Source organism: Lepidochelys olivacea (genome assembly GCF_965140295.1).
Source record: "Lepidochelys olivacea isolate rLepOli2 genome assembly, chromosome: 7".
Taxonomy (NCBI): domain Eukaryota; kingdom Metazoa; phylum Chordata; order Testudines; family Cheloniidae; genus Lepidochelys; species Lepidochelys olivacea.
The window spans coordinates 11661845-11688674 of NC_140417.1; the positions used below are offsets into that span (position 1 = coordinate 11661845).

The 26830-nt window shown below is 39.8% G+C and overlaps 1 protein-coding gene across 2 annotated transcripts in view; it reads right to left on the reverse strand.

Annotated features, from left to right (window-relative positions):
* Positions 1-26830, reverse strand: part of PDZRN3 (PDZ domain containing ring finger 3) — a 200622-nt gene that overhangs the window by 37499 nt on the left and 136293 nt on the right. The window contains exon 1 of one of the 2 annotated variants that reach the window (XM_084633682.1): positions 8972-9244. The exons of the other annotated variant lie outside the window; for it this stretch is intronic. Within the exon in view, the coding sequence (XP_084489808.1) occupies positions 8972-9040 (69 nt within the window). The 5' untranslated portion in view covers positions 9041-9244. Of the gene's footprint in view, positions 1-8971; positions 9245-26830 lie in introns of those variants that run through there. 2 annotated transcript variants of the gene reach the window in all.

Here is a 26830-nt window from a genome sequence, read left to right on the forward strand (position 1 = left end):
TTTTGTGTAGCACGTTTGTCATCTGAAATGGGAGAAGAAAATAACTGCCTATTCTATCAACATTAAAAAGTATCTGCTTAAAAAGTTAATAACTGACTGGTCCATATAAAACATAGATATAAGTTTACAGGCCCTTCTCTTTAATGAATCTTTCTATCATTTTACTGAGCATGACCTCGAGGAAGCCAATCAATTATATTTATGTGTGAGATACAAATGGCAGCCATAAATTAGCATGAATTGCTCACTAACAGAATTTAGCAATGGCAATTAACCCAATTTCTTTAACTCCCCAGAAGAGCTGCCCATGTGTGCTGCAGATGATAGGCACTATAAAGTCATCTTTCTCAGCATGCGTTTCTAATGATGTTATGTTGTAATGCACTGCTCCATCCCAACTACACAGTGCAAGAGGCAAGAATTGTGTGCAAGGTGCTTTTTCTGAAGGGGATTTTATAAATGACTTTACTCGGTATAGTTAGAAGACCAGAGCCTTAATACAGGAGTAGCTTTAAAACACAGGGTCCTGTAACAAAGGATCATTACAAAGGGAGGTGTCTGAGTCAGTGGTGTGTCTCTTCCCTGAGCCATCTCTTCTTTTTGTCCTGCTGGCACAACTTTATTGCAATAATAGTAAGTAACATTAGAAGTTTTAGCAGTTAAAGTCAGGGTGTAAGGTTGCGCTGATTTAGCAAAACAGCTAGATAAATCCAGGGGCAATCTAAACCAGTGTAAGAGCATCCACACACACAGTCGCATTGGTCTGGAAAACTTGTTTAACCTTTAGCTACACCAGTGCAAGTTTGTGTGTAGACCAGTTCTTATTACAATAGTAATTTCTATTTCAGTAGCACCTGGAACCCCCAACTGAGACTGGCCTGCCGTTGTGCTAGGTGCAGTGCAAAACAACGCGGTAGAGAGTCTGCGCCCTGAACAACTTACAGTCCAATAGACAAAGGTAGTCCCCTAGAGATTAGGAATCAAGGCACAGAGATGAAGCAACTTGCCTAAAGTTACACAGGGGGTCTGGTGAAGCTGACAACTGAACTCGGGAGACACAGTGTAGTGCTTTGAGCATACGACCATGCTTCCCCTCTACCCATTCTAATGCACCACATTCTCCTTCCTCAGCTGTCACTCTCCCTTTCTCCATCTCCTCAATCCCCCTTGGCTGTCCCATCTGTTGCTCTCCTCTTCCCCTTCTCACTCCTCTGCCTTTCTTCCCCATTGTACTACTGATCCATGGCCATAGGCAGGGTTTCAATGAGGCAGGGGAGGGCTGGAGCAGCTATGGACAACTATTGAGAAATCTACATCTGAGAGGGAAAGTTGTCATCAGATGAATGGAAAAATGCTCTTGGCTATGGCTGCAACCTGGGAATGCAGGAGCTGCTACGGCTCCAACACGACACCTAGAGGTTCCTCTTACAAGCGGGCCTACTCCTTCAACAGAAGACATCTATATAGGGTTGCCAACTTTCTACTTGCACAAATCCGACCACCCTTGCCCCGCTCCTTCTCCAAGGCCCCACACCCACTCACTCTATCCCCCCTCCCTCTGTCACTCGCTCTCCCCACCCTCACTCACTCGCTCATTTTCACCAGGCTGGCTCAGAGGGCTGGAGTGTGGGAGGGGGTGAGGGCTGCGGCTGGTGGTGCGGGCTCTGGGGTGGGGCCAGAAATGAGTTCAGAGTGTGGGAGGGGGCTCCAGGCTGAGGCAGTGGGTTGGGATGCGAGAGGGGGTGAGGGCTCCGGCTCAGGGTGTGGGCTCCGTGCTGGGGCTGAGGAGTTCAGAGTGCAAGAGGGGGCTCTGGGCTGGGGGAAGGGGTTGGGGTGTGTGAGGGCTCTGGCTGTGCGTGCAGACTCTGGTATGGGACATGGGGTGTAGGAAGGTGCTCCAGGCTAGGACCGAGGGGTTTGGAAGGCGGGAGGGGGTTCAGAGCTGGGGTGGGGGGTTGGGGTATGGGGTGGGGGCGGTGAGGGCTCCGGATGGCGGTGCAGGCTCTGGGGTGGGGCTGGGGATGAGGGGTTTGGGGTACAGGAGGATCCCTTTTCAACCGGGTGTTCCGGTCAAAAATTGGACACCGAGTCACCCTATGTCTGTAGGGTGGACACTTCGGACTCTTGTATAGTTTGCTGCTTTCAGGTTAATAACAACAACAAACCAATGGTCTTAGAATCTACTGAGGCTATGATTCCAAATAGGACACCTGCTACTGCCTCATTCAGTCCTTTCACTCCATGCTGCACTTACTATTTTTCAGCATTTCATGACAAAGGGGGTGATGTTAATTACTATGTTAATTAGGAAAAGTAACTTCATTTTGGTGAACTGTAACTTGCAGTGTGGGGAAGGGAAATACCCCTTTCTCTCCCCCACCTTTTCTTAGGGCTTGCAATTTATGACAATCATATGGGCACAGCTACCGCCCACTACAAAGAGCAAGGGCTACAGGACTGTGTGGCAGTAAATTTGTCCAACTCAGACCGGCTTGCTGACTGGCATCAAAATCAATGCAGTGAGCATCTGATGTATGGGCATTCAGTTCTTCTGAGATAACATTGTATGACACGTAGGATCTAATTCACCACTGGTCTGAGTGGGCACAAGTCCATCAAAGTCAACCAGTCAAAGGCCAAATTCTGTTTGTGGTCTGATCCTGCCATTATCACTCGTGCTATGCAGCACCTGATCTCTCCAGTAATTCCCAGTCAGACCATTTGAGAAGTAAGGTACTACTCAACACAGGTAAGTTTTCACCCCAGTGAAAATCCAGAGAAATTCCAATGAAACCAGTTTGAGAACAGCGTTGGACTTTTAAGCAAATGGAGAATTTGGACCCTGGTCCCTCAAACATTCCACTAGAGAATCAGCATTTCTCTGAGACTGGTGAGAAAACATTGGTCTAATAGTTTTTTGTTGACCAAATAACAGATGACTTCTTGTTGTTTAGCTCAACAAATACTGCATCAGCACGGAGGCTTGGATTCCAGTAATAGTGTTTACAGTATGCTGTAGTGCCATTTAACGGACCCGTATATTTTCCAGTCCCCCTTTCCCTTTCACAATCCTCGACTGGCTAACCAGTTCAGAGAGTCTGAATGGGGACCCTCTTATTTGCATTTCCCCAACTAGCCTTCTATTGAATCAATCCCAGTATATACCAACGTTCTCTTGTGCTACTGAAAGCAAACCAGGACCTTTCATTTCATTATTAATGAACACAACGAAACACAATTATTAAACCTGCACTTTTTCATTGTTCCATAGGTTTCCTTTGTGCCTGCCCATGTCTGACATGTGACAGTAAAGCGCTGAGTGATTGTCCCTCGTGCCTCATCCCTTGCAACTCCTCGCCACCTGCTTGGCAGCATTAAACAGATGTATAAGTGTAAAGCCCTGCAAAACCCATCATTTCAATCACTGATCATTTTAAAAAAAAGCAAACCCGACTGTCCAAACAAAGCTGTGCCGGGTCAGCATTTTTTGTTGTTTGAAGTAAAGGGGAACAGCACGAAGAGTAAGCGAGGAACAATAAGATATTTCAGCTGCACAGTCGGTCATGGTATCCATTTGTGTCACAAGTGACCATAAGGCATTTTGTTTATTTCATATTGCTTCGTGTTTATGTTGCTTTAACAACCAAAATATTCCTCCAGCATGGAATAAAGAGTATTTTCCTCAGAGATTCTAACAGAGGCACTGCATTATTCATCGTCAAGTGAAGAGGAAAATTTCAATTGCCAGTTTCTGGTAAATGTCTAATTAAGAAAGGGGACTTCTGAGCCACAGACAGGCGCCACAATCATTAAAGGACAGTTTTCTGAAGATTACGGGTCTACAGTCTGTCAAGCGGAGTTTTTCTTTTTTTTCCCCTTTCTTTCTTTCCTACAGCTGAACTAATTCAGCAGTAGAAAACTGCCTAGAACAAAGCCCTTGGAATTAACATCTTGTTTAAGCAAACACACGCCTACTTTGAAGTAAGTGTGATCAGTTCACCATTGTTATTGAGGTCAAGTTTATATTCTGTCACTTAACTACCATTAACTTCAATGCTACTCTTAGTTCTGAATCTCAGTTGAAATTTGTATGGACAGTGTCTGCTCAGGATAATTTTTTGATCAGGGAACATATCTCAAGTAGGTCAGTTTAATATGGTTTACATCAATTTGAAGCTAAACTTTGAAAACTACTGAAATCTAGCCTAATTGCCTATTGTCTGCCTAATTAAATGCTAGGGTACACTCAGAATACAATTAGAGGCAGTTTTCTGTGTTCCCCTAATCAACCTTTTAAATTATTTTTTTAAAGTTTTGATGTTTATATACTTATTTTACCAATCCACCTTTGGGCCCCAATTTAGGGAAGCATCACTATTCAGAAAGTGTAAGCATGGGTTTGATTTTAAGCTTGAAGTCAAATTGACTTAAGCACAGGCTTAAGTGTTTACCTGAATCAGGGTCTTTCTTTATGGCTCATTAGTTAAACTTGCCTCATTGTAGCAACTACAAGTATATGAGAATATGTGGGATTCTAATGGAAAAAAGACATTTGTCTGAATAATTTATTCCTTTATAACTACTTTGCATAACTGTTTTGTATTTTAAGCATGGAGAAGGAAGTGACTCTTCACTGCTGCTGTAAATTTGTTGTTGTAAGTTGCCAATAAAATAGAGCAATAGTGAGTTCCTTATCACTATGATTTTCTCATTGTCACAGGAAGTTGTACATTGACCTTAGTGTTCATATAGCACTGGTCACTTAGCAGCTAATTCTAGTTTAAAGCACAAATCCAATTTGAATACTATGGTTTTTACTTCTATCAGTGGCGTGTGAGGCCAAGAATGGAGCTTTCTGTTTGTTTTATTCAGAGACAAAAAGGTCATTATGTCAATTATTTATTTATATGGGAACTTCAGTGCTTGTGAAAGATGCCAGCTCCACATCCATGGTAGCGGAAATCTTTTGACTCCAGATCAAATACAATAAGGCAGTGGCAATGCAAGCTTGCACCCTACCAATGTATCTCAGCTCTGCTCCAGAGGGACATCCCAGATTGGTGAGACGAAGAGTACAGTCTCTAGGCTCATTCAAGCCTGGATCTCTCAGCTGGGAATGTCAACTGTGATGGGTGCCTTGTGTGATATGGACACCTGTCCCTTTCAGGCATTGGAGTGAGTTCCACCAATGCATTCCACATGGAACAAACAACTTATCACACAGAATCATAGTGGGAACAGCTAATCATGTGGGAAGAGCTTTCAGCCACTGCCACCGGATTTAAACTTGTGACTTCGAGCTGAAAGGGTGGGTATTCCTATATCTGAAACATTTACCCCTATTCACGAAAGAACTTCAGCAAGTGCTTTAGTCCCATTGAAGTTAATAGGACTTAAGCATGTGCTTAAAAGTTATGCATGCACTTAAGTGCTTTCTTCAGCTGGGGGCTTAGTCTTTTAATGTCAGGTTAGAAATATAAAAAGATCCACCTCAGACAACGTACTTCTATAATGTTTCTTCAGCAGTATTTGCTTTGGGTTTTATCTTACTATTAGCTTCAGTGGGAGCTGAAGGTGTTGAGTGAGAAAAATGGTCTAAAAAAGAGCTTTCTGATTATACCCCATGGCACAAAGCTACTCCTCTCCCCCACCACCCCATGATAGTACTGAAAAACATCATTCGGCCAGGAAGACAAAATCAAATAGAAGATAATTCTTTATCTTAGGTGCTGCAGATGATAATTAAACCATTGCAGGTGTAGAAGTACTTTGGAAGTGCCAGGACTTATGTATATAGTGGACTGAGCACAGTTTGCTCTTATGGGTATTAGAGGACTAGAACGAATCAGGTACTGGTTGCTTACTACAAGCTTAGCTGCCTCCAGCGACAACTGCCATTCTAGATCATTGAGATTTTAAGTTGCCACAGTCCACTTTAAATTCATAACCCAAAGCATTGATATGCACAACATCTACAATGCACTTTAATCACTAGGTGTCTTAATTTGTTTTTTATTAGGTGATTAAAGGTACAATAAGGTATGTGTTCAACAAGAGGGAAGACCATTGTTCTGCATCATTAAGCTCACAGCGGCCCAAAAAGAAATTGTAGGCAATGTGCCAAAGCCCTTAATGAAGAGGATCTCTTTGAATTATCTGTGGATAAGGAAGGGATAAAGCCTGAGCCCTGGTATATTTGATCCTCTTTGTTTTCCCTGTTATGAGGACTTACAAAGCCAGACGTATTGGACCTTCTGGAATTGTAATTTATTGAAGCATTAATTTCCCAGCCATATTAAAGCTCTTGGTCTCATAGAGAAAGTGTAGTTATGTACTATTATTAATTCTGCAAGTGTTTTCTGAATTCCTGCATGCCACAGTGCTGAAATTTTAAAAAATAAGGTTAAGAGGATTTATTTATACTTAGTATTTCATAAAACTGAATTATGCAAACTTTATCAGACAGGCTTTTTTTAAAAAAATGTTTCCTTTAGTTTCAATGTAAGTAGCAAAAGTATAGCTTCATTATACTAGACTTACATGAATGTTATAAAGTAAAAAGCTATGGCAAGAGCCATATTATTAATAAGCGTTTACATTTTATTTGAAATTAAAGTGATTCTGCATGGCTCACTAGCTGCTAAATCTGGCTGATTGATTATCAGAGATAAGTAAAAGGGTGCGTTTTAGTAACCAATATCTTGCTAAATACATTTCCTAAATATAAAGTTAACCTCACTGTCCTAGAACATGTAGGAAATGTGCTTTTGTCAAGGTATAACAGAAAATAACGTGCATAAAAAACCCTGATTGTCTTGTCTTAAAATAAAAACATAGTAGCACAGGCTTTTGGTCTCTAAATTAATTATGCACAAAAACGTGTATAAACACATGATTACTGCTTCCTTATATAAATAAAATAGAAGTCTAGTACATTAAAGGACATAATTCTGCAGAATGCTGAACAACCTATAGAAGTTGACGGCATTCAGGTCCTGGTTGGGCAAAGCATTTAAGCATATGCTTAAAGCTGAGCATGGCTGCAATGGGACATGTTTAAATGCCTTGCTGAAACAGGGCCTCCGTACCTAGCAGGCTCGTGCCCTAATTTAGCACTTGGGCTCCAGATCCTGCAAACACCTCGACTCATGCTTAACATTAGGCATGCAAGTAGGCTGACTGACATCAACCGGGACTGCTCCCTGTGACTAAACTTAAGCATGTGCTTTAAGTGATTGCAAAAAGGGGACCTGTATCTGGTAAATGATGTCAGTATGTTGCAAAGACTGTCTCTTCCTGATATCTAATGATATTTTGCAAGCTGCATAAACAGTTAAAAATATTCATAATTTGCTGCCGTCTCAGTTTGTTCTGCTTGTTGCACTTCTGACTATGCAACGCATTGATAGTCATCAAATCCAGACTGCGTGAAAACTTGGCGACACTGTGGGCTAACTATTAGGACAGACACCGCCTGATATTAACAGAAGGGTTCACACAAACAATATCAGCATCAAGCCTGCTGTTGTAGGCACCATCAGAAGCTAGTTCTCAATGGGGAATGATGTTCAAGAAATCTTGTTATCTTGCCTGAAAATTCTTCCCATTGTGACATGCATAGCAGCAGCTTAATAAGGGGGAGTGAGCTGGGATAAATAAAAATGACAGTAAACATGGTCTTCTATTTGTTTTAACGAAGTGTTTTTTCCACCAAGCAACATTGTCCTTATCAGGGTGACACAGAATTAGATAAAAACTGTGTTTAAAACTGAGTCACTTCCCTGCTTGCAGAGCATACAGGACACAGTTTATTCCCAGTGTTGTGAAGGACATCAATATGTCTTGTGATCAAATCGAGGTAGCACCATAACAAAGGCCACATGATTTTGCTCTGTACCGCTTTTGTAATGATACTCAACACCCTCTGCTGATGAGTGTAGAAAACTACATCTTATATGTCAACTGATCCTATACTGTTTGTGGTCGTTTGTGATTGTTGCATGTTCTTAAAAGGTGTTATTAACTGAAAATTCCTATTATTAAAATTTCCAAGTATTTGATGCAATTTTGGCATAGTATCAAAAAGTCACATTTTTCAGATGTTAAAAAAATTACAAGGTATTTTCAAATTTTTGTTTTTGAGGTTGAAAATAAGTAAATATCCACTACAGTACCCTTCCAACATTTTACATAATGCAAACCTGCACTTCCAACCCAAAGAACATTTTAGTTGGGCAGTCAAAGTAGCATGTTTCAGACATATATACAATACAGACAAAACTCTGAGTAGGGAAATTAGAAGTTGCACTTATTTTAAAATAGGGGTGAGTACATCATCAATGGTCTTAACCTCATCTGAAATTTGATATGAAAAATAAATTTGAAAGAAATTTAGAGCCATACTTCTGGTTTTCTGCCAGCTGATACATTTCCACACACAGGGGAGCAGAAACTGCAAGAGTTAAACATAAACTTGATTTAAAGTCCTGGTATGAACAGTTACTTTAAAAGCTGAAGTCAGAAGTAAATACATGTGTTCCACAGAAAATAAGTATCTTGTAACTATTTGTAAAAAGAGACAAAACCTTTCTAAGCATCAATCATCGCAGATGTCTTTCTTAACTTGTTCAAAGAGTGCATGACCAAGCTATGACCCTTCTTGAGACGTTTTACTTAACATGTGCTGGAGAAAATGACTCTGGCACACTGGTTTGTGACACAAAGATTTAAAGCAAGTTTGATAGTGTACCCACCTGAATTTAAATATTTGATCTTCCGCAAGCACAGTTGGGAAGGCATATCATAAACGGAGTCAAAATTACACAGGCATCAAAAAAAGGTGACAAACCCTTTAATTTCCAATAGTGCAAGCCAGACTCTCTCCATTCCTTTCTTCCTACAATAACAACAACAATTGTTGCTAGGCTAGATGAGAACATTTGGTCTTAGAAACGAAATCCAGTGACATTACCTGACAAACTTCATACAGTAATTTGTACTGCTCTTCTTGCTTCTGTAGAGTGCACAAACTGCATCCCATATTTCATTAAGTGTCAGAGAAAGTCTTCCTTATGCACCAGCACAGCCTCAGAAATATTTGCTATCAAGCATGCACACAGATATCCTAGGTGAGTCAGCTGGACTGAAACAATTCACATTGGTATTACACTGACTGTTGGAAAGCAACTATGCCTGTTTCTTTCGTGCTTTCCCTCCTTCACTCACAGTACACAACACTCCCTCTACTGCTTTAGTCAAGCTGCTGTACTGTGGTCCAATGCACACGCTATATACTGCTACTCATGCATATTAATCAGTTCTCATTGACTATTCATAACAGACAGTGATACAGAAGCTATAATTGCCGGCTATGACAGCTGAAATTTCTCTAATTAACAAGCAAGTGCTTCAGTAGCAGGGCATAATAAAAGACACTAACAATTTTGTAAACCATTTTGTAGCAATTACAAATAAACATGACTACATTTTACTGTGGTCCCTCAGGATAATTCTTAGCATATTTAAGTGGAATACAAATACATTTTAAATGTAAGTCACAATGAAATGAATCTGACAGTGCAAGACTCTTACGTTCAGCATTAAATGTGGACAAGTCATGTCCTCTGTTATTATTTATACTGCAATTGCACCTATTAGCTGCAGTCATGGACTAGGACCCCACTGTGCTTGGTGCTGTACAAACACACAACAAAAAGGCACTCCCTTAAAAAGGTAGGGAGAATACGTTGGTATTTGGAAAAAAGGGCATGTTTGCATTTTAACGGTTCAATTTAAATGTTTTAGATTTAGTAGCTGCAACAATTGGAACATCACTCCTTGCTCTCATTAGGCAATGTTACCCCATATTGAGATGATGAAATATAAAGTGTGTTTGGGGTAATCTATAGCTATATCATTTTTGTGTGCATCTATGTATATGAAACATTGCATATCTATATAATGATAGCAAACAAAAGATCTGCCAAACTAACTAGGAGAATCATTTAAGCAGTCAGCTATATGTATATTTCGCAGCTTCGTGAGAGATACTCTAGAGTCTATATCACTGAATTAACTGGCACAATGAATCTGGATCAAGTATTCTGTCCCTGAATGGATAATTACCCAAAAAAGTGATTAGCATTTACCAGTTGCAAGTTGTCTTTTATTATGTTATAATGGAGTTAAGGGGATGGGCCATCCAATCAAGCAGGAAAATAGAACCACTCTGATGCCAGTGTTTAAAGGTGGATGTATTGGATCTCTTATTGTGGGTCTCTAACTTGGATATGCACTCACTCAGCATGTTCAGGGCTTCTGTGGATGACTCTGTGAATTTGTGCAGGGATCAAGTGCAGATTATGCAACTGAAATCTACCCTGTGGATAAGAGTGACACTGCAGAGCAGATAGTGAGATTTTCCCACAATTTTTAGAGAGACCTATAATTCATATTTAAATTATTTGATTTCAAGATCTTTGAAAGAAAATGTGGGTAGGTTATATTTTTATTGGGCCAACTTCTGCTAATGACAGAGACAAGCTTTCGAGCTTACACAGAGCTCTTTAAGTCCACAGCTGACTGCAAAGAGTTACAGGGAGATCTCACAAAACTGGGTGATAGAGCAACAAAATTGCAGATGATATTCAATTTTGATAAATGCAAAGTAATACATATTGGAAAACATAATCCCAACTTTACATACAAAATGATGGGGTCAAAATTAGCAGTTACCACTCAAGACAGAGACCTTGGATTTATCGTGGATAGTTTTCTGAAAACACCTGCTCAATGTGCAGTAGCAGTCTAAAATGCTAACAATATTAGGAACCATTAGAAAAGGGATGGATAGATAGATATGACAGAAAATATCATCATACCACTATATAAATTCATGGTACGCTCCCACCTTGAATATTGCATGGTACGTTCTGGTTGCTCCATCTCAAAAAATATATTGGAATTGAAAAAAGAGCAGAGAAGGGCAACAAACGTAATGAGGGGGATGAAACAGCTTCCACGTGAGGAGAGATTAAAAAGACTGGGACTGTTCAGTTTAGAAAAGAGACGACCAAATGGGGATATGAGAGAGCTCTACAAAATCATGACTGGTGTGGAGAAAGCTAATAGGGAACTGTTATTTATCCCTTCACATAACACAAGAACCAGAGGTCACCCAATGAAATTAATAGGCAACAGGCTTAAAACAAATATAAGGAAGTAATTCTGCACACAACACATAGTCACCAATGGAACTCGCTGTCAGGGGATGTTATGAAAGCCAAAAGTATAAATGTATTCAAAAAATAATTAGATAAGTTCATGGAAGATATTGCCAAGATGGTCAGAGATGCAACCCCATGCTCTGGGTGTCCCTAAACCTCTGACTGGCAGAACCTGGGACTGGATGACAGGATGGATCACTCAATAAACTGTCCTGTTCATTCCCACTGAAGCATCTGGCACCAATCGCTGTCAGAAGACAGGACATTAGGCTAGATGGACCATTGTTCTGACCCAGTACGGCCATTCTTATATTCATACGTTCTCTTGTGTTTCTCACCAACAGAAGTTGGTCCAAAAAAAGATATCACCTCACCTAACTTGTCTCTCTAATATTCTGGGACCAACACAGCTACAATAACACTGCTAACGAGATCTTTGAAATTATCTAGAGCATCCACCTAAAACAGATTCTCTGATCACTAAGCAGAGACTCTAGAACCATGAAACCTCTGCTTTGTTTCAAATGGGCCATGGTCTTCTGTCTTTGAATTTACAATATTTCTTAAGGGTACGTCTACACAGCAAAGAAAAGCCCATGGCTGGCCCATACCGTCTGATTCGGGTTCGCGGGGCTCAGGCTGCAGGGCTGTTACCTTGCTGTGTAGACGTCCAGGCTCGCACTGGAGCCCTCCCAACTCATAGGGTCCTAGAGCCAAGGCTCCAGCCCAAGCCTAGACATCTACACAGCAGGGAAATAGCCTGAGCCTCGCAAGCTCAAGTCAACTGTCAGGGGCCAGCCACAGGTGTCTAGTTGCTGAGTTGACATACTCCAAGCACTCAAGTCACAGGGCCTGAAGTACTCAGAAGTACCTTCATTGAGGTCAAGTTAAAATTAAGCATGTGTTTTAAGTGCTTTCCTGAACTGGGATGGTGACAAATCCCTATTCCTTTTTCCTATCATAACTACATGGTGCACTTCAGTAGTTCTTAATACTGTCACTAGCCTGGTGTTTCCGTACTATATATAGGGATAGATATTTCACCTGTTGGGTCTGTCTTAGTAGCAGAGCCTACCCAACTAGGGAAAGAGGGGAGCACCCTTTCCAATAGCTGCTGAACACCTGAGGATATACACTCAGAGAAGTCAGAAAGGAGACAGAGAGAGATGCAATGAGCCCCATGACTGTGACAGGGATGCTTTCCTGAAAAAGGCCCTTGGAATGAGATTGGAAGGCTGTGATTTGTTTTCTTTAACAGATACTTTGAGTAACTTCTGCATAGGGTGGTGGTTGAACTTCTGGGATCACAGCATTTCAAGATACTCTGTGTCCTTGGGTCTTGTTATGTGCCTACCACGTTGAGGAACGATACAGAATGTCCCAGCTTAGATGTGTTTATCTACATTGGAGTAATGTGGGGCTAACAGAAAGTCCAATGCAAAGAATTCAGTTGACTTCAATGGGCTTTGGATCTAATCATACAATTTAAGGCCAGAAAGGACCACCAGATCATCTAGTCTGACCTTTTGTACACCACAGGCCACCAACACCACCCAGCACCTACACACTAAACCCAGTTAGATGAAAGTATTACAGCCCTCAAGAGACTAGATTATTATGTGCCACAGGCAGAGAATAGGAGAGATTGAGGTGCCCTAGTGCTCGAGGCCTCTGCAATGGCAGGGAAATGATTAAGTGAGATACACCCAGATCTGGCCCTAAATTACCCGGTACTTAAATATGTGATCTAGTATAAAGGTATGGATTTGATGTCCTTCTGAAAATGCTAGAGATAATAAACCTGAATGACTTAAAAGAACAAGGAGTAAATGTACTGTAACAAGCATATTATTTGGCTTTGAATACATATATTCAAGTTATTTTAAGGTAAGGGTCAATTTAATATTGCATATTTCAGAGATATTGCATAAGATGTATCTTCCTTTATGGAATGTAAATGCTGGCTCCTGACAAGGTTAACAGTGTCTCCTTAAACACCAGTTGCTCTTTAAAAGTTACATTTCAATTGTCACCTTGAGAAAATTTTCAGCAATTGTGTGTGATCAGAAATGGAAGAAGAAGCGGGGAGGGGGAGATGAAGGAACCAAAAGTTAGTTTATTGCATGATATGTTCCAGCTGCAATCCCCATAGCAAAGTATCATCCTACTATTTTTTCATACTGGTACAATGGACTATGCTGATATCGAATCAGATGCAACAAATGCCCTGGCGACCCGTCTGCATTAGAATACAAGAGCATGGGAAAAAGAATAGTTCAGAAAGTAGGCCAGGGGAGTAACTTCAGCACAGCATCGCGCTGTTCAATTGACTAGCAGAGCTCTCAGATAAAACAGGGCTCCCAGGTCCTTGGCTAACAGAGATTAACCAGGCTGCTCAGCAGCAAACAGTATAATAGGTAAAGCTGGCTGGGCTGTGAGCTCTGGTAAGTACGTCTGATATTCAAGTAAAAATGTTGATCTAAATGCAGATATTTTCCATTATCTGAACCTATTTCCTATTACTCGGTCGCTGTTCTAGGCGGGGCTGGTAGTGCAGCCTATTGTGAGACATTCCCGACCCTCCTGACTGTAAGACCCTGTTTTCAGTTGCTTATAACTTTGCTAAACTTCAACCGTTTGAGCTGAAACACTCGGTGTGTATTCTGCCTCAGGCTGGATCTTTAGGAAAATTACAGCTAAAATAGTTCAGTTATTTCTGAGAATGAGTCTAGGGACAAATAAATTTTGTGCATTGTTTTGATTAAAAAAAATACCTCAGCATTCTGTTCTTTGAGAAGCTCGAGCACCCCCATTCTTTCGAACAGGGACTTGAAATGTGTTTTGCTGTCCCAGTGAAAATCTGTCCAAATTCAGCAAAGTTTTATTATAAGCCTTTGAAAACCTACGGTGTGCAGATGCTCAATAGAGACTCGCTAGATTTTTGCAGCTTAATTCCCTGGAGATTCTGTCAACGCAATCTAGGCTCCAGCTGGGGCTAGGGGACTGAGCAGGATTTTCCCTGCAATCGCAGTTCCCAGCTGCTCCAGGTAGTGCTGAGTCTGAGTCCAGGCACTGCAAATGCAAGCAGGGAGACATTCTCTCCTGTCAGTGACCCCCTCTGCTGAGCTGAGGCAGCATGGAAGAGGAACTGCCTGAACTGAATGCAGAGGGGCAAGAACAAGATTTGTGGTGGGGGAAGCAGTAGATTGGAACAAGGAGCTTGGAAGTGGGGGGAAGACTGGGAGTTGGAGTGGGGGGACTGGCTGGAGAAGAAGACTGAGAGCTGGGAGAGGAGACTAGCACCGGCTGGCAAAGAGACTGCAATGGGAAGCCAGAGAGGGAAATGGGGGTGCAGAGACCAAAAGCCAGTGGCCGTGTGAGTGAGGAGACTGAGATTGGATGAGAAGCTGTGGGTGAGTGTAGAGGGAAGTGGGAATGGCTGGGCAAGGAGACTGGGCTGGGGATGAGAAGCCTAAGCAGCAGAGACTAGGACTGGCTAGGTGAGGAGAATGGGATGTGGGGAAGATATGGGATTGGATCAGAGACGGATTGGAGGCGAAGGGGCTGTGTCCACTAGAGTAGATGCTCCTCCAGAGCCTGGAATGGAACTCTAGCTTCCTGAGTCTGACCCTTCCTCTGATATCAGCAAATAGCTAGCAAAATGTCCCATCCTCCACTAGTGCTGGTCCACATAGAGGATGACAACCTACTACTGCTGTCAGTTACTCTGCTAACTCACGTGGAAGAGTCTATGCAGTGTATCTAAAGGTTTTAACCCTTCTGATGGCCGTGTGGGTATCAATATGATGCCAAAAGAGCACGCTCCCCTACAGAGCCTTAATTCCAGCATTCCTAACTTCTGAGTGCTTGACTTTGCAACTGTGCCACTGTACTTTTAATGCATTTTTGAGTGCATAAGAGCCATTTAAGATCTATATTACTTTGTATATATTTATCAGATTCTGTTTAAACAAGTAATTCCCACTTAAGTAGGATGTGGTGGAATCATTTTTGCCTAATATATCAACAATCTAATTAGTTTCCTTAATTTTAAAAATTTTCAAGACTCAAATGAAACACAGACAAGGGAAGAGAACAGCTGCCACCTTTTAATAAATCTTCCATTCATGTGCAATTTGAAAGGAGTAAGGATGACTACAAGGAGTGAGAAAGAAAATTGTTTTTTTCCCAGACAATAGCACTTAAAAAAAAATCTGAAATTTTAAAAATGTAGCCAGTATGCTTCAAAGTGTAGTCAATGGGCCAGCTCCATCAGCACGGTAGTGCCTGTGTGTTGAGAGTGAATTCAATCAGAATTCATGTTCAGTGGGTCTATTTAAAAGTGAATTTTCAACACTCTGAACCTCTGATAAGTACCCTAAGTGATTGATTTTTAATAATACATTTAATTATGGTGGATCTTATTTTAAAAAAATATCCCTTTTAAAAGTCTTTTGTTGGCTTTTGAGAATTTGAAAGCAAGCCAGTATCTTTCCCATGCCATTGTGTAAGTGCTACAATTAAAACAAATATATATATTCTGAATACAAACACAGAAAGACCGTAATCCTGTAATTTCTTGCATCTGGGTATAGCCACCTGCCCATGAGGACTGGAGCCAAAATATGTAAACTTCATACCAAAAGATAAGGACTTTGAAAGCAAATATAGAATGGTGCTGGCCTTACTCCTGTAAGTTGATGTTGGAGCTGTTGAGCCCTGATTTTCCTCACCTCGCTCCTCTGAAAAAGTCCCAGTGCTTCATTTTAAAATAAGTGCAATGATATGTCGTCTTATTATTTAAACCATCAAAGGAACAATCCTGTCCTCAGAGCGATGCGAAGGAGTCTAAAGTCCCTTAGATAGTCACATTTAGCTCCCATTGCTGAAACAGTACGGCAATAGTATATGAACAGATTATTGTACTAAAAATAACCCTGAGAAGCAGCTTGATTGTTTCTAAGGCTGAAAAGCAAAGAGAATTGTGTTGCAATAGCTCAGTCATTTCTGTCAATGATGACACGGTAATGTAAATTGCTGGATAATATGTCATCACTGCCTTATAGCGAAGAGAACTAGAATACTAATGGTTGTCTCATAGAGCATGAAAGGCCTACTCCTACTAAAGACGTACCTTTTTAAATGGAAATTTAGAGTGGCACATAGAGATCCCAATGAAGGATTGGGGACCTATTGTACTTGGTGAAGTACAGACACTTAAAAAGATGATCCCTGTACCAGAGACTTTACAATCTAGATTTATGACAAGATGTGAGAAGTGGGTGAAACAGACAAGTATATTTGGGAGGCGGCTATCAAGGAAGGGGAAGAGGAGCTTAGAGTAAAAGGAACACACTTTGCATAATACAACTAAAGTATGAATCTGCCACCTGCTTAGCTATCGTTCTGTAGGCATCACGGATCTGAAGACAGACACAGCTTTAAAAAGATTTATCTTTAGCTCAAGTGCTAGTGGCATCAGCCCAATGTTCTTCCAGGCCAAGTCCAGCACTGAACCCCATCTAGACCAGCTCTACGCTGGCTGTCCCACACTGTGGGAAACCTCAGCTACCTGTGAAAGTCAGCTTTAATTTCCTTTTATGCCACTAGAGCAGCATAGAGTCAAAACTGAGCCCATAATTTCTGCTGGTGATATAACTGCCTTAAAATGAAAGAGTGTTGGACCCAAGATATTAAAGAGGTGAGGTGGGTGAGGTAATATCTTTATTGGACCAACTTCTGTTGGTGCTTGTCTCTCTCATCAACAGAAGATGGTCCAATAAAAGATATTACCTTGCTCTCCTTGTCTCTTTAAAATGAAAGAAACGTCTGAATGTACACAAAGTATCAATCTGGGGGTTTGGTGGAGGAAGTGAATGGTAATCAGGCTCTGCGTCTTATTCTCACAGAGTAATAATAATTTTAAAAAGAAAATTAAAGACATTTAAAAACGGCTCAGCAAAGAAAAGCAAATTATGAAAGAGCAGCACTGCAAAGTCAAACTTTAGTAATTCACTTGTACCTATAAGGTTCATGTGCTATCAAGTCTGAAATTACTTACAGACCATCTAACCCCATTGTGCTTTTTCTATGAAATATCACTTTGGAGAGCTGCTGGTGGTGGTAAGCAAAGACTGTTATGAATGATGGTTCATTTTAAAATAAAAATGTTTTCAGGAAAGGCAATAATATTCTTTTAACCATCTGAGGGCAAACAAAATGATTCAGCGTACTTCCACCCTGCGTAAGAATTATTGACAAAATACTTAATCTTTAAAACTGATAGACGTGTGCCTAAAAGCTAATAAAGTTCACCCTAATACAGATGAGCAAGTAAAATCATAGATCACAACCTATGATAGCGTTAGATCATGATCATATGACCGTAGCCAAGGGATAAAGAAAATTGAAGTGATTTAGAATGGAACCCAATAGGTTATATCTGATATTAGCCAGTTTGTGAAGCAAAACAGTAATGTCAGGAAGATACAAAGGTGTAAAATCCATGTAACTGTGTCCAAATGCTTCTACTCTTTGACCCTAATGTCTTTAAGGGGAACTCCCCTTAGGGTCAGCCCAAGAGTGCTTAATAATAAAAAGCCACAGCCAGTTGATACTGTATGACAACTTTAAATGGCTATGTGTTTTAGCTATTATATTTATGTAAAGATTTTGAGCCATTTCTATATGAAAAGGTATTAACTGTCAACTTCCTCCCAATCTACTTAAATACAGGGCAAAATAAACAGTCTAGTGTTCATTAGGCTTTCTATTAGTAGCACTTTTCAACAGCAGGTGAAGCTGTGTGTGAGTGTGGAGATTCGATGCAATTAAAGAATTAATGGTAAATAGTGGCCAATAGGAAATAAACATGGTTACTATACATATATTTTTATAGTCATTTCTAGACATTATTGATCAGTGATTAATCTGCTTTCTAATTCTCTTCCAGAAACCCCGAGAAGAAGATTCAGAAGACGGAGTGGGATTTAATGAGAGTGGAGCAAGGCCTCTTAGTGCAACAGAAACTGTAAGAGCAAGGTACTATCTTTGCAATTTGGGAATTTGTATTTCCCTTTAACATACTCTGTTGCATTAAAGTAGTGCATGAACACCCCAACAAACATGGCACAATTTTGTGCTAGGTGCTGTACAAACACACAATAAGAGACAATCTCTGCTTCAGAAAGCTTATAATCTAAGTAGATAAGACAGACATACTGGGAGAAAGGAAACATTATGCCTGTTTTACAGATGGGTAACTGAGGCACAGAGGGATTAAGTGACTGTTCCGAAGTCTGTGGCAGAGTTGGGAATTGAACTTTTAAGGTCTATGCCAGTACCTCAACCACTAGACCATCCATTCTCTCTAAGAAAGAGGACAGCTAACTTTTTATTAATCTTTCTTTTGCAGTCACAATTTTCCATCATTTGTATAAAATATAGCAACATCAATACAAATGTTGCATTTGGTCTCCCTCTATTGTATTTATGGTATAATCGTATCAGTATATGAAACTGCAATTGCATCACACCCTTTCATGGTTCATTATGAAATCAGTATTCATGTAGTGATAACAGTGAAATAGATGATAATCTAATGCAATAATTCTTGTTAACATAGCAGGTACACTCTTCCTTCCGAACTAGATCACTTTGAAAACAGAATTCCAGGTTTCTGAGCTGATATAACATTATTCTCTTTACTGTTGACGTTATCCAGCTGAGTCTTGTACTTCTGCAGAAACTATTTCTCCATTGTCCATTTGTTATTAGCAGTGTGGTGTGTTTGTGAAGCACAGAGAATCAATATGTCAGTTAATATATTTACCTGAAGGAAAAAGAATAAATTACCTCACCAGCCTATTGTATTAGTTTACTAGGTAGGTTTATTATGTAGGTACATTTTCTAGGCAATTTCCCAACCCTTCCACAAACATATTTTGATAGCCAGTATTGATTGGCAAGATTTGAACTGAATACAAAAATATTGCATAACTATTGATAGGAGAAATGTGAAAGTACATAGGCAATCAGACGCTATGCTGGTGAGCACTAAAAATTGCTTCAGAATGAATAGTTCTGTTATCTTTCCTATCCCCTAATCCTTGGTCTTGTCATTTGCAGTACTATTCTACATCCAGAGACTTTCAGAGACACCTTACAGCTGAACTCTTTACTCGTGGTTTTGTTTTGAGATCCCCATTTTTGGAAACAGGCTGTTTTCAAGACCAGTATGAGGTTAGTAACATACGTTATCTTCTCTGCATTCTGATCATAGATACTATGAAAAACATAAGATAGATAGCTGTGATCCATTTGTGAGACATATAGGAATGAAGAGTTTGATAATTGCAAAATATGGTTTTAGATCCAAGGTATTAGTCCAAATCCAGGTTCAGTTAATATCAATGGAAAACTGTGATGGGCTGATTGGGCCTTTCAGAATAAGTTAGAGCTGTTACAATCTGGTTATGACTTCTATACTTTTAATTTTTTCTGTTTGTTAAAACATTTGTAAGTTGCAGATTGTCTAACTTTTGGGAATCAGATGTTGCAGCAAAAGTTTTTAAGAAATACATTCGTGTTTTGAGGAGATTTTAATACCCATTGTCCATTAATTCATACAGTTTCCCCTGCACTACCCTTGAACTGAGATTGTCACTCTATGATAGAACATTGTGTATTCAAATGATTTTTTTGTTCAACTCTGCCAAAATGAAATTGAATAACCTGGATATTTTCTGAGCATAGTACTGGACAATAAATGTACCATATTGTATCTGAACATGTGAAGAGGCAGGCTCATGTAATGGGCAGTGAGGAAGAGCTCTTTAGATTACTGGAAAATGCACAATAGAAAGATCCATGGAAAAATCTGTAATGATTGCATAAAAGAGAGGAAGGGTCAACTTTATATTTAAACTCAGTTGCTGTTATGATGATCAACCCAGTTTTCTGTGCTGTTTAAAAACATTTTTTTTACTGTTCAAATGCAGAGTTTGATATGTTACAAACTATCAAGCTGATGATATTCATGGGCCTTTGAATCTCAAATTTTTCTGTGCTTCCTTTTGAATTTTGTCTTAAGTCAGGTCTTAGCAGAAAAGGGAAGAAATCATGGATAATTAAAGCTTAAAATATTCTCATTTCATGGTGTGGCTAACAAGTGAAACTACAAGTAATGATGTAATCTAACATGTCAAAAAGAAAATGAAAAGAGGAGACAGAAGGCAGGACAGAGCCAAGGGATGCAATGTGCCATGTTATCTTCTAATTAACTAACTGATCCTTTAAACTGTCAAACTCAGCAAGGAACTTCATGGCCTGGCTTCTTATTAATATTCATATTAGGGCACTAGAAGCTATGATTTCAATCCCACTGCTTATAGTTAAACATTTTTTTTTTTAAATTCCTGGCTAACCAAGGTCTCAACAGCTTCACATTCACAGGGAAATGAAGGCAGGCCACCCTGAATTCTATAATCCACTGCTGGGGAAAATTCTCTGAGGATGCATATTGATTTCTGAATTATTAAGGGAGCTTGTATATTGAAAAAACAATTATTTTTCTTTTTGCTACGAGCAGCTACGTTGTTAATCACATTGAGCTCTGCATTGTCAAATAAAAGAAACATGCACGTAACATTCTGTAAAACAATCCCACTTTTAATTTCACACACACAAATGAATATGCAATTTAATAAAACCCTGTCATAAGCAGGCCTGGATGAGTTCATTTTACCTTGTAGGTTGCAATCGAGGACCACTTCTGCAAAAATTTGAGTCCCACAAGAAAAATAATCTTTAAGGACTGATAATACAGCTTTTCTCTTACATTTCAATCTGCTGGTTTTCTCTTGCACCCAGTAGACTTGCCTCTAGCCTAAAGTCTAGGGGAACAGCTGACATTTGGCTCATTACTGCTTATCAGTTTTAAATGGAAAAGGCAGGATGTTTAAAAAATGACTGTGTCCATCTACAATGCCTGTATTCTGTTTAGGTCCAGTTTTCCATGCACATCTTTCACTCACTGTGACTTGCATTTGTGCAACGAAGGGTGGAATTAGGGCTTGATCCTGCCCTACTAAGTCCATGGGAATTTAACACTGACTTCAACAGCAGTCAGATCTCACCGCGAGCTGCTGAGGACTGTTAATTTCATTTTACACTTGCAATTCATCTCTCTCTATACACAGTATATTACATTGTGCTTTACGGCAGTACGTTCAGCAAAGGGGCAGCTGAGCTATAAATCATGGCCACATGCATAATACTGCTCATTGCAACAATAATTAAATTGTTTGAATATCATTAATGACTTTAATGATACACTTAAAAGGAAAAATGGGCTTCCAGCTCTCATTCCCCAAGTGTTTTCCCTCTATCCAGCTTCCGCTGCCATAGCTTTTCTGCCGTTTTCAACGTGCTGCGTTAGGAAATCAAATTTTCAATCCATTAAATATTTTCCATAGTGAAAAGTGTTAAGTTTAACCCATGTTCGCCTCTGTGCCCAAATGGGGAAGGGAGCAGGTGCACCTGCATCCCTGCTGGTGTTGGGGGGAGGAGGAGAGAAGGAAGAAGTGCTACTTTCTTCTATCTGACATTTCTTCTTCCCGTGGACCCCCTCTCCAGGGGCTGAACAGCAGGTCTCTCTTGGCTTCTCCCCCCAAAACCCATGGGCCACCAAAGCATAAGTTTTAGCAGAGAATCTGTAGTAACTTATGCTCTGCCCCTGAAATGGTTTGGAAACTCCATTGGTGTTGTTCCTAGGATCATTACTCATGCTGTCCAGAGGCTGCAGTGAGTCAGACGGAGTAGTTAGAGGCAAGAGACATCTTTCATTGCCTTTGGCAGACCCCTAGGATCACTAGGTTTGCCTCTATTCTCTTCCGTGAGGACAAGCTTCACTTGCCAATGCTGCAGAAATTCTGTGCCTGAGACACTGCGTGTGTAAGAAAACGTACGCACACATAGATAAACACAGAGGTCTTTCAAAACCCCGGTGTTCTAACAACAATGGATGGCCTCTCTGGGTCTTCCTATCCAGATAAAGTACATAGATATTTTCAGATGTTAATCCAAATATATAACCCTGCACACACATTGTACACTTTGAATATGACCTATTGTGTGTGAATGAGAGGCTTAATAAAAAAACATTCAAATACATAAACTGTCCATCAGCTAGGTTAACATCAGAGACTGAACCGCCAGACCACAAATGTTGAATATGTTGACTTTAAATTTCTACGGGGAGCATATGTTATGGATCAAAGAACACACTGATTAATCCAACAGAGACAAAAGGCTGTCACTTTGGTCATGGTGGCATGATACCACCAGTGTTCACTAAGGAAATAAATAAAAGGGAAAACACGTCCTGGTGGAAAATTAGCCATAAAGAGAGGTTACATTCAAAAATACTGTTTTTATTAGGTGAAATATGTTTTCATCAATAAATATTTTGATATTTATTATTTTCTAAATGCCATCTTTAGCAATACTGGATTTTTTTTAAACAATTATTACATATCGCTTTGCTCTGGTGAGGTTTATATTGAATGTAATCAAACTCGGTGTTTCTAATTGTTGTAAAATCTGACTAGATTTAATTATATAAACCATCAAATGTACTCATAGGGAACCGTAAGGATTTGGGATTGCAGCAATGTTTTATTATATATTTGTTTTGTTTACAACCCTATAATTATACAGAATCTTATTAAACTAATGTGTCGGGTGGAATGCCCTCAACTCCTAATAACATCAGTAGGTGTGGAAGACACTTCAGATTTTCCAGATCCAACCCATTTAAATATTCATCAGGATGTAATCCGAGACATGCTAGTATTCACATTTGAAACCGATTTCCCTCTATGCGCAAGAAAACCCCTGGCCAGCAGAACCAGTTCAGCTTCACATGGGAGTTGGGTATGAGAGTCAATTCCCCATGTTCTGTGGACCCCACCTCTCTAAAGGTGGGGTCAGAGATGCTTCTGTGCTTATCCAGTGCTGCAGGGGCTGCACTGGGGCTATGTTAGCTTACTGTTGAGATGTATGGCCTTGGGGGAATATTCCTTTCTTCCCTGTCTGACATAGAGACACTCAATGCCCATCCCCTCTCCAGCGCGGTCCTAAGTTTGGGACATACTGCACTGTGCCATTTTTGAGTTTACAACAGGAACATTTTAAGCAGTCAGAGTATGTAAAGTGTCAATTCTCAGTAGCACCATTTCATTTATACCGTGAAATGTGCACAACCGCTTCGTTAAATAAAGACCAGAGTCTCAGATTTTCTAACGAGCTGTGCACCCCCATTTACTCTCCTGAAAAAATATCTGAATGGGACGGCTGGGGGCTGAGTATTTCTGAAAATCTAGCGTGTTGTCAGTTTCTAAGCAGAAATGCATCTCTATAAGCAGAAACAGACATTTCCTTGTGCACTATGTTGTATTTGGGAAATGAAATGCTTAGCTCAATCTTACTTCTCTGATATTTCCACCTGAATAGTCCATCAGTTATTCTTATGGAAGCAGTTACATAACACGCATCTTGAAAGGTTTCTAAAAGATCACTGGAAAAACTAATGCTAAGTACTTTTTCCAAAAGTCGGGCTCCTAATAAGGTATTGTAATAGGTCTATTCATGAACTGGTTTTCTTATGTTGCCTGGTACACCTTTTCTTCTCCAATTTGTGCATCCTTCCAAACCCCTCGGCACGCATAATTTTCAGGAGTACTTACAAGTTTCAGATATTTCTGCTACTTTACATAATCTCTGTACTTCATTTTCCATTTCTTTCTTATTACGCAATAGCTTTTGAACTAGTAAGAAACATGGTAGGTTCTGAATTATAAGACTCTGTTGCAAGCCAAGTTTCAGTGTTAAAAATACGTCCTGTGGCTTGAAAATGTACCTGACGCAATACACAGTGATGGCTCATAGCTTGTAGATTTTGGGATGTCTACTCAAGAAAAAAGATCCGGCGCAGTGATTTCTGATTATTCTTAGAGACGGAGGAGGGGCTTGGTGATTCCATCATTTGCATTTTCAGCTTCCCTGAGAGCCAGTGTGTTTAGCTCTGTAAAGGATCAGCTCTCCGATCTACCTCTTGCTGTACAATGTTTTAGTTTGTGTACTGTACATTATATATATATACTCTTCTCTGTGGATAATATAACTTTCTGCAAATGCATGCATATTTAGCTGCTCACTTGAACTGATAAATTATGAGAATTTTCAAAAGTGCTCAGTATTAGCCAGTTTCTGCTCTCACTGAATTCAGTCGGCCTTTTTACCACTGATTTCAGTGAGGACAGTTAGGCCAACACTGCGCACTTTCTGAAAATATCTCTCTCTCTAATACGCATTGTGTATGTGTATTTTATTCACAGTATGACATGTACATTAGATATGTCAGAAAATATATAATATGCCCACCTGCAGTATGTATCTACACACAAACATTTTATTTACCATAAAATAAAGCTATGATGCTTTTTCTCCTTTTCCAGGGGAATTATTGAATTGTTACTACTGTTCTATACTGGGTGGATTCCTTTAACAAGCTGCTAATCTGTTGTGTTTTTAAGTCAGTTGTATTTGTCCTCCACTTGTTCCTCTGCATAATTTAAGAGAAAAGCTGGCCTACATGCCATCCCATCTCAGATTTGATACTTGTACAGTGGCAAATAAAATCTCATACTGGGTTCAATACTACAAGTACTGAGTGATCTCCACTCCCATTGACTTCAGACACAGCACAGGGTGCCTCTAGCTTTGCCAGAGGTGCTCAGAACCTTGCAGGATGGGGCCTGCATTGTACACACTGATAAAGGTTAAAAAACTGTATAGGAAACTTATGATCCATTATGGTGCTTGCCTACAGCATTCCTCCTTCAGGAAAGCACGAGTGAGGTCTTGGTGGTAAATTCCCATTGTGCTACTGGCCTGATCAGGTAGCATGTTGATTACTAGAGCTGGCCATTGGGAAGCAACATATTGCTAAAACGTACCCTGAGAATTGTTTAGAGGAAACAATGCTAACACAGAACTTTGAATGTATAATGGAATCAAAAAGTAACAGTACTCAAGTTACAGTACTGGAACAAGTTATGCCCTTGCTCAGGGAAAACTAATTAAAGTCAACTGAAATTTTGCTTGAGTAAGCTATAAAGATCAGGGTCTATATTAATCATGAGCCAATTTGTGCACTGCTAATGGCATTAGCAAAAACACATATCCATTGGAGAAGAGGGGGAAACAATTCTTCCTATTTTATTTTTTAAAAACTGAGTCACTCAAAGAAAATCTATGACCTTATTTAGTCAAACTATAAAAGCTTGTTACTTATCACACACTGACGTATTGATTCTGTTTAATCTTCCCCCTTTCCGACACTTCATTTTCTGTTATCACTGTATAACACCAATTATAGAACACTGAGCAGAGTGTGGTGATTGGCCAATGTACATAACCAATTTAAAAATCCTATTGTTCGCTGGAAAAACAATTAAAAGAACATGTCTATATTATATCTGCTCATATTATTATTCTCGCAAGTACATTTGAAATCTGTAGCCAAGTAATAAGACTACATTAACATGCGCCAAATAAAAAAATCTCAGCTTTAATATGAAATTAACTCAGTTTCATAGGTTTTCAGACATCAAAATGTTTGGTGTACCAGGCTGTTTTCTGTCAAAAGGACTTATCAGTACAACGGTTCTAAAACAGAGCAAGCATGTAAAAAGCTATTAAAAATGAACTATAGAAAGTGGACATTTAGCTTTAATACTGTTGTTTATCCAGAAATACTTTGTTATTTACTAAATTTTGAAGGTGAATACAATTATTAATCTAACTTTCCTCTTTGTGGGAAAAAGCACATGTGGATGCAGATGTAATCAGGGCCTTTTCTTTATTTTCTCACGCCTACTTATAGACATTTTATAGAGCTGAGGCTATCTTCAAACATGTGGTGAGACCAATAATAGGAATTTACAAAATGGAAATTCCCACTAACTTGGAACTCTGCTCTAAGTTTTTGTATACAAGATTAATCACATAGATACTGAGTTTCCAGAAGGATGCAGGGTTCAGAAATGCATGTCTGTGAAGTTTATCTGGAAGTTAGTGATCATGTCCTATTTTGGGTCTTTTTCTTCAGTAGTCTTGTGAGGAAGTGCAAGTTTCTTCATGCTATTGTCTTAGAGTGCACTTCCAAAAGACTCTCCTTTAAGCCCCAAAACTCAAACACTTGAAGAAATGAAGATGTAATAGTTAAACTAGAATAGTCAGGGCTTGCCTAATTTCAGGATCAAGGGGCAATTTCTGTAAAGCAATCTATGTTCTCAAAAAGAAACTAACAAACCTCTTGATGTAATGCACACCGTAGCGGTCTTATACCCCTGGTATATTTTCACCTTTCCTGCCCTACATACAACAACTTTTCACCCTTAGTGTAATATGATTTCCAACTAGGATTAGGAACCAATGCTAACTGATGTAGTTATTTTTACAACTATCCCTTTAAAGTTCCTCTCTGATCTGAAGTGCTATGGAAGCTTTATCTAGGGAATTTGGGCGAGACAGGGTTGGGA